The sequence below is a fragment of the Babylonia areolata genome, chromosome 25 (genome assembly GCF_041734735.1).
Source record: "Babylonia areolata isolate BAREFJ2019XMU chromosome 25, ASM4173473v1, whole genome shotgun sequence".
In the NCBI taxonomy this organism is placed as follows: Eukaryota; Metazoa; Mollusca; class Gastropoda; order Neogastropoda; family Buccinidae; genus Babylonia; species Babylonia areolata.
The window spans coordinates 33,592,370-33,607,369 of NC_134900.1; the positions used below are offsets into that span (position 1 = coordinate 33,592,370).

The 15,000-nt window shown below is 43.3% G+C and overlaps 1 protein-coding gene across 2 annotated transcripts in view; it reads left to right on the forward strand.

Moving 5' to 3' along the window:
* Positions 1–15,000, forward strand: part of LOC143299947 (uncharacterized) — a 64,072-nt gene that overhangs the window by 36,326 nt on the left and 12,746 nt on the right. For both annotated transcript variants that reach the window (XM_076613490.1, XM_076613489.1), the window contains 3 exons: positions 8,913–9,391; positions 10,773–10,925; positions 14,025–14,218. In XM_076613490.1, the coding sequence (XP_076469605.1) occupies positions 8,913–9,391; positions 10,773–10,925; positions 14,025–14,218 (826 nt within the window). The remainder of the gene's footprint in view (positions 1–8,912; positions 9,392–10,772; positions 10,926–14,024; positions 14,219–15,000) is intronic.

Consider the following 15,000-nt stretch of genomic DNA (forward strand, 5'->3'; position numbering starts at 1 on the left):
CCCCGTCCCATGATTGAAGCCCCATGATGGCCTGAAAGGTGACTGAGCATCTTCCTTCGCCGCGGGGATTGCCAGACATCCCCATCCCCTCAAATCCCCTGTCTTAAATGATAACATTCCTCAGGCTGCCCCTCTCCCTTTCCTCGCCCCCACAACCCCCTCTTACTTTTGTAGAAATTGACTTGGCTGTGTGATAATTAGATAACTCAAAGTGGCTGCAGTGTTCAACAACGAGGAGTGCTTTGAACGAAAAAAGAAATATGTTTGAAAAAAAAAGAAAAAAGAAAAAGAAGAAAAAAAAAAGAATGTTTTGAATATTCGGCAAAATTGCTCATTTCAAGCGTATAGTCAAACAAGTTAGCCAAGACAAATGAGAATGTACAGATTTGTTATCTCATTCACCCCTTGAACTGGCCTTCCGGAGCACTTTAGATCTGTCAGGTCTGTTAGACAAGCGTTCGGGGAAGCTGGACTGAATAAAAAATTGAAGAGATAAGCAGATCTATGTCGTGCACAGTGTAAATTGCTCTTTAGCGTGCGTGGAATGTGGAATGTGTGTTCGCTTGGTGCCTTGCCGGCACTTTGCGGCCTGTCTTTATTCGTTTATTGAAATGTTGCGTGCGTTGTTAACAATTGTTTGTTGCTCACATATATGTGTGATTAACCTTTGGCTTATCAGACCTTCCTTTTACACGACCACCATCGCTTTCCTTGGGTATTTTCGTTTTTTCGCCCTTGGATTCCACTGTCTTTGGCGTGCTAACACGATCATTCTGCAAGTGCATACATACACACACGAAGAGGGTTTAGTCGGCCGCCGGTATGCACATTTGTAGATCTGCCTGAGGTCGAAACACCACCACCCCATAGCTACACCAGACATGGAAGGGATTCAGACCCCAGACTCGTAGGGTGAAGACCGAAAGTTCTGCTTTCTGTAACCTGTTACTTGGCTGTCGTCCACGGGCCAGTCCCTTCCTCCACGTACCTTCGCTTGTCTTGCGTTCTCTCTCCTAGCTTTGTGGCATGTATCTGTAGACTTGCTGAGCTGGACCAGCATTATTTGTATTGAGATCTCGTGGTATGCTGTTTGGCACCAGGTTCCGTTGTCAGCGCCGCTCGTGGTTAATGTGATTACGTTCTCTGTGGTTTTCGATGAGAATGCTGTATGGGTTTGCTCTGGCCTTCGCATGATTCTCTCTCTGACGCTTGTCAGCCTGTCGATCTACCTCTCAGGCTCTCTCTCTCTTTCTCTGTGTCGGACCGTTTCTGTCTGTCACTCGGTCTCTCATTCTCAGTCTCTTTCGGTCTCTGTTGCTTTCTCTTTCTCTCAGTTGCAGGAAAAGGGATTTTGCCTTCGCCTGAAGAGCCAACGTGATCTGCCAGTTAGTGGTTTGGTGAGGGGGGAGGGAGGGTCAAACAGGGCAGCCCGCACTTGAGATTTTCTCGAGTTGATGATTAGATTACATTCCTCAGACTGCTTCCCATCCCATACCCACCCCGTTCACTCGCCCAGTTTGCTGAGCTCAGTTGGTCCACAGAGATACAGTACGTTTATGTACAGGTCAGTCAAACAGCCTTCAGACATAGGCTTTTTAGGGTCGGTGGGCTGGACATGTATACCGTCTGACATCAGACCTTGCTGTTTGGTCTCGTACGATAGTTTACCCGGGGGTAATACATGTGTTGGACAAATCACACCATGCACTTTGTCAAGGATCAAACAGCTGCCGAGACGAAGTACATCAAATATATCCAAACCGAAGTCACGCTCGCTCGAAGAAGATTAATTGACGAGTGAATTATTTATTGAGCTGAACAGATAGAAGAAAAAAATGGTTTGGGTGAAAAATAATGATAACGTCAACACTTTCCAAAACGCACAATGGCCTTCACCGAAACCCGGTAAAAACAGCTCCTACGTGGCCACAAAGTGACGTCTAACAGGAATTACGCAACACTTATGACGTAATACCACCGACCAAGCAAATCCTCGGAACAAAATGTGAAACATGAAGCACGAAGTAAAACAAGAAGTGATATACATGTACAAAAACATAGGCAAATGTAAACGGAAGTCTTTCCGTTTCTGACACCACGTCAAAGCTGGCAATGGTACACAAGCCTGTCATTATTATCAGACCATGAAGCTGCCGTTCCGGCACTGATGGATGTATTGTTGAGTCTGTGGAACCCAGCAGTTCGGACTTCGGTTGGTCCGGACTCCGCATTCGTGGTTGGTTGTTTTTGGCGCCTGTCGGACCTGTTGATTGTATTGAGCGCTTCCAGTGGTTAACTCACTCAGTACGGCCAGTCCTCTCTTCTCCTCTACACAGACCCCTCGGATGTCCAGTGGGTGTCTGAATGACCCAACCTTTAGCTTCCGTCGTCAGAATTGTGGTATTCTTTGTCAACATTCACCTCTTCAGTATAAGAGCCTTCCGCTTGCAATATTTTGATGATGGTAATTGGGGTGAAACGCTGTTAACGTCGTCTCTTTCGCCGTTCGTATGGAGAGAGTTAATGTAGTTAGTTACTGCATCTTTGGCTTTGATGCCTTTACCACGTCGATTTGCCACCTGGTGTTTGGGGAATCTCAGACAGAGGGAGAGGTGGGGAAGTTATGCCCTTGACTTGGGCTTTGATGTTTTCACTGTGGCTGGTTCGCCTCCCAGTGTTCGGAGATTCACTCTGAGAGAGAGAGTTGTAAGGGAAGGGGTTTGTCCACAGCAGGGGGCCGTTTTCCTCTGTTTGGCAGGTCTCCACCATTACCACTACCAAACTAAAAAACAACAACAAAACACACCGACCACCACCACCACCACCAACAAACAAAACAAGCATGTAAATGAAATGAAAGAAAGGAAGACCACTGTGCTGTCAAAACAACAACAGAAATAACAACAAAAACACCTACCACCACCGCCATCACCAACAATAACAAACGAAACAAACACATAAAATGAAAGAAAGGAGGCAAATGACATGATTCAGCTTCTTGAAGAGGAAAAGGAGAAGTCAAGACATGATGTTGCATTCACATTTTACACTCTGTGGATGATAGTATTATTCATTACCTCTGTCTGCCTGTCTGTCTGTCTTTCTGTGTATCTCTGTCTCTCTCTGTCGATATGTGGTAAAAGTACTGCCAGTCTTTCTTTTCAGTGTCTAAAATTAAAATCTACTTGATCATAAAGTCGTCAAAGAAATTAATGTCAACCATTGTCAGAAGACATTTTAGTTGGTATTGTGAAAAAGAAAAAATCATCTCTCTCTCTCTCTCTCACACACACACACACATACACACACAGCCTGTTGCTTTCTGTTTCTCTGTCTCGTCCGGTCCCCCCCCCCACCCCCCCCCCCCCCCCACCCCGACCCCCTGCACTCCCCACACCCAGCCTCAAGCTCATTCACTCTCTCTCCTCCTTCTCCTCTTCTGTTCTTACTCTATCCTACACAGCCACCCCCACTACTCCCCTTTCAGTATATTTTATTTTCTCTCTCACTCCCCCCCCCCCCTTTCCCAGCTCTTCTGGTGGGGGGGGGGGGGGGATGTAGCATTGAAAGAAAAACAGGTCATTGCCATCAGCTGATGAGGTCGAGAGAGGGCACAGTGTTCACTCCCCTGGACTGCCTCCCTTTGAGGGCCCCAAGGGGGTCACAGGGCAGAGAGGGTGTCTGTGTGGGGGCAGCAGCCTTCAGCTTCTGTGAGACTTTCCAGACCCACCCATTTCTCTGGATGATCCCACAGCTTTGGCTTTGACTGCTGGCCCTCCCCATTACCATGCCTTTTCTCATTTACAGGGTTGGTGGTTTGGCTGTACACTGGCTGTGTCATTATCACATGAAGCTTCCTTCGATCAGAACAGTTTATGGGCCGTGTTTGTCTGTGGTGGTCAAATATTGCTGTTTTATTACTGCCGTAAAGTTTTTGGTATTCCTTTTTTTGTTGTTGTTGTTGTTGTATACAGCAGATCTTGACTGTTTTGGGATTAGTCAGCACGCTTTGATACCCCATTGAAACTGAAACTGTAAGGTTTGTACCTGAGCAGTCTGTTTTACTGCAGTTACAGGGAATGTATGTGAATATAAGTTTTTTTTCAGATGTTGCTGTTCTGTCACAACCACAGGGCTTTACATGTGTTTTGCCTGCAGATCATACTCATGTTAGAATGCTGCACACTTCCATCGCAAGGAATGTCTGGACTGTACTGTATAGACCTTGTTCGTTAGAAAAAAAAAAGAGTAATTTGCCCTTGATTACGCCGGAAAGAAAATTCGTGGGGAGTCTCTAAAAGCGAAACTTGCGAGTTCGTCGATTGTGCAATGCTTCACAATGGGTCTGGGGAAAACGGGAGGAAAGAAGTACTGTGGGTGCTGTTCGAACTTCAAAAGAAAAAAGGTGACATCGCAACGAATACCAGCCACAAACCAATCGCACAGGGCGTGGCGAGCTCAGAATCACTTCGTGAACTGAATGGATTCAAGCGCACTTTCAGTTTCAGCGGACAGAGTCGCATGTTGCCTTATCCGTACGTCCCAAGGTGAGGGGGCTGAACTTTTCACTGACTTCCAGTGTCCTAACAAACAAGGTATATACTGTCCTCAAGGGACCACGCAGGGGCTGAACTTTTCACTGACTTTCGGTTTCCTGACAAACAAGGTCTATACTGTCCTCATGGGACCGCACAGTTGTTTTCCTGCCAAAGGAATTGCCTGTGCTGTACAGTATCAAGTGTATCATTGTTGCACTATGCTGCTGCAGTACTGACTATAGGCATTGTCTGGGTCTTGGATGCATAATGTGTGTCCTTGTGACACTATTGTGTTGTACTTTCCCATCACAGGAATTGCCTGGGATGTGGATACATGGTGATTGTGTCTTGTTGTTGCACATTGCTGCAGTACCTTCAACAGGAATTGCCCAAGTTGAGGGTAATGATGATGATGATGATGATGACACTTATAATGATAATAATGACGATGGATACTTGCATTGCACGATATCCAGAAAACTGTACTAGCTCGTTTTACAGAACACATATTTTATGCTAACTCATTACATCAGTGTGACGTATAACACATGTGTACATGTACCCAGCAACAACACACACACACACACACATAAACACAGTGCATACATAATGTCTGTCCTTGTTACTCTGTGCAGCAGTACTGTACTCCTGGTCAGGGCTATCTATACCTGTAGTGTACACAGGTGTTATTGTTGCATCCAGTCTCACAGTAGTTCTGCTTCCCATCATTGTAGTATGGATGTCAGCTGTGCTGAATCAGCGTTTTGTTCTGGTGGGATCTTGCTGTTTGCATGTTGGCTTCAGTTCCAAGCGTGGGTGTTTTAAAAGGTGGGACATATATTTCCCAGATGTAGGTTGAGTTGGGTGAGTTGTTTTGGGTGGTGATGATACTCTGTGTGTGTGTGTGTGTGTGTGTGTGTGTGTGTGTGTGTGTGTGTGTTGATATGGGAAACAGTAAAAAAATAAATAGCAATTAAATTTGATTCTTGTCATAAAACAAACAAACAAAAAAATCATCAATGTTCATTTTAAAATTTGTAGTAGCTTTCTGATAAGAATCAAACTTTTGTGCAGGCTGTGTGTGTGTTTTTTGTTGTTGTTTCTTTGACAGTTAACTTGGTCACATAACCCATTTCTTGGGACAAATTGTTTCCCATGCTGGAAATGATGAACCATGGCATTCTAGAGTGTCATCTGCCGTTTGTGAATGTGCAAAAGGGTAATAAAACAAATATGTTAGCGGCACTGTATAAGCACAGATGGGGTTGGATACCGGGTTAGGCTTGACAGTTTGCCTGATGTTTGGCATGGCTTCAAGCTAAAGCCATCTGTTTGCCTGGCTGGCTCATGGTTCATATGTAACACTGAATTGAGCAAATCAAGTGGGTGAATCATCAGAGAGAGGGGGTAGGGTTGGCGAAAGTGTGTGTGGATATTCACTCCACCATGTGAAAACATATGGCTGTGTTGATAATTGTGAAAGATTTTGCATTGAAAATATTTTCATCATTTTGGACTTCCACTGAGGAGGGTCATGCATGGTGTATAGAAACAAGGTTGCACTTTTTTTTTTCTTCTCATGTCTTTTGACAGTGATTCATTTGAAAACTGTAGGCGACTGATTTTAAAAGTACCATGCGATGCATGACTAAATATTTGTTGGACATTGTTGGTCTCTTTGACCTAGGTTCAAGGTTATGAGGTTAAGGTCACAGTAATGCTACAGTCTGAGCTGTATATATATATATATATATATATATATATATATATATATATATATATTCCCCCCCCTCCCCCCGCAGACCACTTACTAGGTGACGCTCCACCCTCTTATAAAAACAACCAAACTCCTCTCTCTCTCTCTCTCTCTCTCTCTCTCTCTATATATATATATATATATCTTCTTCATCTTCTTCTTCTTGTTCAGTTATTTCATGATTTCTCTTTTGCGTCCTTCTTTTCTTGTCTTTTTTTTCCAGTCTTTTCAGAGAGGAAACAAAACTGAACATCAAAATATTCCAAATGCAACAGAATATATTGCTGTTTTGCATCTCTTCCAAAAGTTTCACCGAGCTAGTAACCAATCTTCCACCTGTGCACATGCACATGAAATGTGTTTAACGAGGATGATGACAGTAATAGCTCTTGAGAAAAGAAAAGGTAAAGATTGTGGTTTTCATGAGTTCAAAGAGTTTTAATCTTTCTATTTCCCTTTGGGGATGTGGAGGATACAATAACAGTATCTACACACTGAATCACAACTTCATTCAAGTCATGTCAGAAACAACCATTAAAAACAGGCCAAAGTCAGTATCAAACTAAAAGAGAAGGAATCGTCATATTGGTCTTGAGTTTAATTTTCATAATCCCTGTTTATATTGAGGGCTGTGAAAATTCATTTCTTAGAAAAATTGATAAACTATAATTATAGTATGTCTGCAGACATTGAACTGAAAAATATTTATCGTGGTTTGGAGGTCTTGTTTTGACTTGAAACACACACCCCTGCCCCCCTGCACCCCCCTTCCCCCTGTCCTCTCCCTCCTTCATTCCCACTCCTCCCATCCTCGGGCAAATAAACATGGGAGATGAAATCAAGACAGTGTCGCTTCGAAGATAGGACTCAGCTGAGCAGATAAAAGTGTCCTGTATAGCTTTTCTTATCCACCTGAAAAAAGCGCGCTGTCAAATCGTAGATAACACCTGCCCTTCATGTTTCTCCATCTCTGTCTCTCTGCCTGTCTGTCTGTCTGTCGGTCCATCCGTCTGTGTTTCTCAGTCTCTGTCTGTGCGCCCCTATGTCTGTGTGTGATCTCTCTCTTTGCGTCTGTCTCTGTCTCTCTCTTTGCGTCTGTCTCTGTTATTATTATTATTATTACTGCCTTTTTTTTCATATTATAATTATTATTTATTTATTTATCTATTTATGTATTTATTTACTTATTTATGTACGCTTATCTATTTTATTCTATTATTTATTCACCTTTTTTTCTTTTTTTTTTTTCTCAAGGCCTGACTAAGCGCGTTGGGCTACACTGCTGGTCAGGCATCTGCTTGGCAGATGTGGTGTAGCATATATGGATTTGTCCAAACGCAGTGATGCCTCCTTGAGCTACTGAAACTGAAATTGAAACTCTGTCTCTCTCTCTTTGCGTCTGTCTCTGTCTCTCTTTCTATCTGGGTCCCCCACCTGTTACAGGTTGCCAGTAAAAGTCAGAGTATGTCAAAGCCTGTGGGCTCTTCTCTTTCTTTCTCAGTTTATTATTTTTGTTAAAAAAAAAAAAAAAAAAAAAATCTTGCATAGGTTTATAGTCAGACTGGGCTCATGAAAGGTTTTGTCGGATGTGTTGTTTGTTTTATAGCAATAATATGCACTGCTAATCGATAAAGATTACTATTATAGCTACTAATTGATACAGAATGATGTAGATTGCTATTAGTATTATGTTATTATTATAATAGTTATATCAACCAGTATAGCTATTTTAAGCACTATTAATCCACTTAGATAGCTATCATAAAACTACTAATTGATATAGATAGCTCTTATACAACACAGATAGCTATTACAATACTTCTAATCAATATATGGGATGGTTTATTTGAAGATTTATATGTAGCATAGTACCCCCATCTCAGATGGGGCTTGCCATGCTTTACAATAAAATATACAAATTCAAAATTGAACGAATTGAAGAATGTAGATAGCTTTTATGATACTACTAATTGATGTAGATAGCTATTATTCACACCACTAGTAATCAATACAACTAGCTATTGTAATACTACTATTGGATATAGATAGCTGTTTTAAAACTATTCAGTATAGAGAGATAGCTATCATACATTCTATGATTCGATATAAGTAGCTATTACAGTACTACTAATCAATGTAGATAACTATTATACACACTACAAATTGATCTTTATTATTTCATGTTGTCAGTTTGTTCAGTTCTTGTGTGGGTGGGGTTCCTTGTATTGTAACAGATGTGATGATGTACTAGTGTGAGTGTGTGTGACTGGAGCCCGACTGAATGACTGAGGGAGCAAATGATGAACGCCTTGAGGTGGCTGTCAGTTAGGTCTACCCAGGTAGGCAGCCTGTTGTGCAAATGACTGTTTGTTAAGTGCTTAGAGTTTGGTCTCTAACTGAAGACAGGCGCTAAATAAATAAGTATCATTGTTCCGACCACAACCACTGCTACTACCACTGCCACTTCTACTGCTGCTAAGTACTTATCACTATCGCCACTACAAATACTACTGATAATACTGTGACAGCTCTTGTGTCTGTGTTCTTTGGACACTCATCAAATTGTATTCCATGTGTTGTTGTCTGTCTGTAACTGACGAACCTTCTCTCTGTTGCAGATTGCCAGTACACCTGCCACTCCAACTGTGTGCCCTCCGTCACGCTAGACTGCACGACGGTGTCCCCGGGTTCATCAGAAGGTCCCGTGGCCACCCCCAGTGATCTCCCTTCCCCCAGCGGTGGTTCTGTGGAAACCTCGCTCTCGGAGAGGCAGACCCTTGTCGCCTACCGATCTCCGCAGAAACAGCCACAGGGCACCCCTGAACGCTCCGCGTCACAAAACGTGCAATGTTTAACGCCCCCTGGTGGTGCCAAGCGAGTGGCCACCCCTCCTAGGGACGTGTCGTCTTCATCAGAAAGGGACCCTCTTTTGGGCAAGTGTGTGTCACAGACATCCGTGTCGGGCAAGGCGTTATCATCGTCGTCATCTGTGTGTGTAGCTAGTGACTCGAACCCGAGTGCAGGGGATAACGTCGCTGGTGGCGGGGTGCAACTGGAGGGCAGCCGTGTCCGAGAGGTCATCAGTGATGCTGCTAATGTGAGTGATGAGTTCTGTTGCTGGGTACAGTGTTCAGTAACACAGGGGAAAATATGCTGTTATTTCTCTATTGATTTGAAAATGCTGTTACTGGTGCTAGATGACTTAGTGTTAATCATATGTCTAGTATATTTGATGATGTGTGCTCTTTATCACATGTGTATGATTGTGATTGTAGTATGTAATGTTTGTCAACTTAGCATTTAAACATTTTATAATTTATGTCCTTAGTTTATGTATTCATATTGCATATTCCATATTGCAGATTGCATATCTGTGATTCCTGTATATTGTTTATGTAACATACACTGATACAGCATTATGTATTTGTGTCCAGATAGATGCAGTCAGTAGCTCAGTGGTTATAGCCTTATTAGACTCCCAAATCTTAGGGTCCTGGGTATGACCCAGTTTTAGCACTGGATGGGTTAGGGCTGGAGATCTTCTGATCTTGGTCAACGTACGTACAGACCTGCTTGCATCTTAATCCCCTTAGAGTGTGTCCACACGCAGAAGACCAAATACGCATGTTAAAGTCCTGCAGTCCATATAAGTGTTTAGTGGGTTTTACACGAACATACCCGATGTGCATCAGGGTATGGCTGCCTTAAAACAGTCACACAAGTGAAAGCCCACTTTTACGCTGTGCTAGTAATGTGGGAATTGCTGCCTATGAATGCAGAAAGAAAGAAAGGTTTGTTTTGGAGATCATGCGCTCAATTCTCTAAAAGATTTCTACAAAATTGTATGTTGTTATGTAACCTCTGCTTCAGGAGAATGTGTGTGTGTGTGTAAAGCAAAGACTGTTTATGCATGTCAAGAGGAATTTGTGTATCAGTATGTGTGGAACCTACAAATTCAAGAGTGACAGTAGAGATGTAGAAATATTAGTACCATGAGCTTGAATGGGTTAAACATCTATTTTGGGGGCACAACCATTGAGACTGCGAACAGTTATCCGCTTGCTGTGTTTCGCATTGTTGTGCTGTTTCAGCTTCTAGAAATTGTGTATTTGTTTGTATGAACGTGCATGAGTGTGTGCATTTACTTGTGTGGGGTGTGTTTTTGTGTGCAAGTGTTTTGTGTGCAGGCCGTTATGTGTCCATGGTGTTTGTGTCTGTGTGCATTTTTTTTGTGTTTGTGTGCACAGGCATGCATGCATAAATGCATGGGTGTATGTGTACACTGTATACATACATATCAGATGTATGTAATGTACATGCGTCATCTTTGTGTGTGTGTGTGTGTGTGTGTGTGTGTGTGTGTGTTTGCATGTGAGTGTGTGCGTACATAAAGGCTTGAGGTGAGTTCTAACCAAAAATAAATAGATAAATGATAACGTTGATATCATTTGAATGGTATTGCTCCTCTCTGTTTTCAGGAGAAAGATGAAACTGACAGCGGGTACCGGTCGGGGACGATCCCTGATGAGAACCTGCCCAAAGCCCCGAGTCAGGCCACCCTCGATCGCAAAGAGCTGCGACGAAAAGTGGAAACGTTCAACCACTTTGTTCCCAAAGCCTCCTTGGAGGTGGTGAGTGGATTGCTATTTGAAAGATTTTTTTTTTTTTTTTTTTTTTTTTTTCCATTTTATGTTAAGCTTTTCACTTTTCTTTTGACTTTCTTCTGTGTGTGTGTGTGATCGAGTGAGTGTGAATGTGAGTGAGAGAGAAACCCTAGGATTATGAATATGTATCAAAAGACATAGGATGAAAAGATTGGGTTTTTTTTTTCCACTTTGACTTTCTGTGTTTGTGTGTGTGTATGACCGAGTGAGAGTGAGTGTGAATGTAATTGACAGAGAAATGCTAAGAATATATATTTTAAGAGACTGCCACAGAAGACATTGGATTAAAAGATTTTTTTGTTTATGTACTTTTCACTTTCCTTTGAGTTTCTGTGTGTGTGATTGAGTGAGTGCGAATGTGAGTGAGAGAGAAATGCTAGGAATATGTATTTTAACCCTTTCACCACCAAACTCACATTTATGCACAAGCTAGGTAGAGGACATATGTCACTGAAGGGTGACCAGATCATGGGTCTGTTATCCATGAACCTACTACTCTTAATGTTCGGTGGAAGGATAGGCCATATTTTCTACACATCACAGGGGTAATCCCCAGCTATTCTTAGACGCCATATTTTCTGTGTTCATAGCACAAGTGAATTTTGCACTCTAAATTGACTGGCGTTGAAAGGGTTAAGAGATTGCAACAGAAGATAAAGGATTGACAGTTTTTTAAAAATGATTTTTTATTTTTACTTTTGACTTTCCTTTGACTTTCTCTGTGTGTGGGTGTGTGATCGAGTGAGTGTGAATGTGAGTGAGAGACAAAATGCTAGGAATGAGTGAGTGTGAATGTGAGTGAGAGACAAAATGCTAGGAATGAGTGAGTTTGAATGTGAGTGAGAGACAAAATGCTAGGAATGAGTGAGCGTGAATGTGAGTGAGAGAGAAATGCTAGGAATGAGTGAGTGTGACTGTGAGTGAGAGACAAAATGCTAGGAATGAGTGAGTGTGAATGTGAGTGAGAGAGAAATGCTAGGAATGAGTGAGTGTGACTGTGAGTGAGAGACAAAATGCTAGGAATGAGTGAGTGTGAATGTGAGTGAGAGGAGAGATTAATGCTAGGAATGAGTGAATGTGAATGAGAGACAAAATGCTAGGAATGAGTGAGTGTGAATGTGAGTGAGAGGGAAATGCTAGGAATGAGTGAGTGTGAATGTGAGTGAGAGACAAAATGCTAGGAATGAGTGAGTGTGAATGTGAGTGAGAGAGAAATGCTAGGAAAGAGTGAGTGTGAATGTGAGTGAGAGACAAAATGCTAGGAATGAGTGAGTGTGAATGTGAGTGAGAGACAAAATGCTAGGAATGAGTGAGTGTGAATGTGAGTTAGAGAGAAATGCGAGGAATATGCGTGTTTGGAGAATGCCACAGAAGATACAGGCGGCGCCGTGGCAGAATCAGTAAAGGCATTGGACTTCTGATCCAGCGGTCAGGTTTTGATTGCCCATGTTTCTCACTCGGTGCTGTGTCCCTTGGACAGACACTTTGGTCTGAACTTCCTCACCCCATCCAGGTGTGAATGGGTACTATGACTTGGCTGGGAAAGGTTAACATGGCAGAAGGAAAGGATTGGGCTCAGCCTTCCTGTGCCAAGCCCCAGACACAGTAGATATGAATTCACTGCCCTGCCTTCCTGTGCCAAGCCCCAGACACAATGGATAGGAATTCACTGCCCTGACTTCCTGTGCCAAGCCCCAGACACAGTAGATAGGAATTCACTGCCCTGCCTTCCTGTGCCAAGCCCCACACACAGTAGATAGGAATTCACTGCCCTGCCTTCCTGTGCCAAGCCCCAGACACAGTAGATAGGAATTCACTGCCCTGCCTTCCTGTGCCAAGCCCCACACACAGTAGATAGGAATTCACTGTCCTGAATGGCACCGCCTTCCTGTGCCAAGCCCCAGACACAGTAGGTAGGAATTCACTGCCCTGCCTTCCTGTGCCAAGCCCCAGACACAGTAGATAGGAATTCACTGCCCTGCCTTCCTGTGCCAAGCCCCAGACACAGTAGATAGGAATTCACTGTCCTGAATGGCACCGCCTTCCTGTGCCAAGCCCCAGACACAGTAGGTAGGAGTTCACTGCCCTGCCTTCCTGTGCCAAGCCCCAGACACAGTAGGTAGGAATTCACTGCCCTGCCTTCCTGTGCCAAGCCCCAGACACAATGGATATGAATTCACTGCCCTGCCTTCCTGTGCCAAGCCCCAGACACAGTAGATAGGAATTCACTGCCCTGCCTTCCTGTGCCTGCCTGTGCCAAGCCCCAGACACAATGGATATGAATTCACTGCCCTGCATTCCTGTGCCGAGCCCCAGACACAGTAGATATGAATTCACTGCCCTGCCTTCCTGTGCCAAGCCCCAGACACAATGGATAGGAATTCACTGCCCTGCCTTCCTGTGCCAAGCCCCAGACACAGTAGATAGGAATTCACTGCCCTGCCTTCCTGTGCCAAGCCCCAGACACAGTAGATAGGAATTCACTGCCCTGCCTTCCTGTGCCAAGCCCCACACACAGTAGATAGGAATTCACTGCCCTGCCTTCCTGTGCCAAGCCCCAGACACAGTAGGTAGGAGTTCACTGTCCTGAATGGCACCGCCTTCCTGTGCCAAGCCCCAGACACAGTAGGTAGGAATTCACTGTCCTGAATGGCACCGCCTTCCTGTGCCAAGCCCCAGACACAGTAGGTAGGAGTTCACTGCCCCGATGACTGTGAAAGGCAACGGAATGTTTAACCTTTTTTTTAAGAAAATTGTTCTCCCTCTACTCATCTAAGCTTTCTTCCTTGTATGAATTTTGATAATGAAACTTTTAAGTTAACACATGTGACATTAAAAGAAATGATATCGTATCAACTGTTTCATGACATTATTGAATTTTATTTTACTGTTCTGTGCTAAGTTTCCTGTCAAAAAAGGATCATCTGAAGGAATTTTAAAAAAAGAAAAAAAAAAGAAGAGAGAGAGAGAGAGATGAAAGTTCAGACAAAGTGGAGCTTGTAGTTGTACACATTTAGACTCTGAAGACGTGAACTACAGCCTGTGACAATGGTCCTTGGTTCTCAGGCAGAAGACGGGGTAACATTCCAAGGGTTTCTGCGCGTCACCCTCAACCTGGTCCGACCAATCACCATGGAGCTAGGGGCGCGGCCCCCTTCCATCTACGAGCTGCTGACGCGTGAACACATCGTGGAGCAGAGCACGCTACACGTTGCCTTCTACATGCCGCGCGACACGGTCAAGTCTATACACATCACAAGGTAATGGGTATGCACATTTGTAGGGAAGTGCAAAGTACACAGCGCTTCATAGAGCAGAGCACGCTACACGCCTTCTTCATGCCGCGCGACACGGTCAAGTCTATACACATCACAAGGTACATACATGGTTATACAGAAATGGAAAGCACACAACCTCATTGAGCTGCTTCTTCTTTGTTCACCTCCATCAGTGTCTTTTCCTGCAGTCTCTGGCTGTCTTTCTGGCGGTACTCCCATTTTTATGTATTCATCTATTATTTTTTATTTATTTATTTTATTTATTTGTTTATTTATTGTTATTTTATTTATTTATTCATTTTTATTTTATTTTATTTTTTTCTCAAGGCCTGACTAAGCGTGTTGGGTTACGCTGCTGGTCAGGCATCTGCTTGGCAGATGTGGTGTAGCGTATATGGAGATGACCGAAAGCAGTGACGCCTCCTTGAGCTACTGATACTGATACTGATACTCCCCATCTACGTCGTACTTCCAACCATTGTGAATTCCAGTGGTTGTAATATGTTTTCCTTGCACTTTTTTTGGAGGGTCCCATGTTTGCATGACTGTTTTTGTTTTTCTCTGATGAACAAAATACATAGACGACATTGAAAATTCAAAATGACACCAGGAATACTTCAAGAATAACTGGGGGTTTTTTGTTGTTGTTTTTAGAATTTTTGTGTGTGTGTTTGTTTCTGTTGAGAACTTGTCTGGTGAAGTTGGTGAAGCATGCTGGTGTGCTTTTTGACTGATGAATTCTTAGGCAGATTTGTCACCCACAT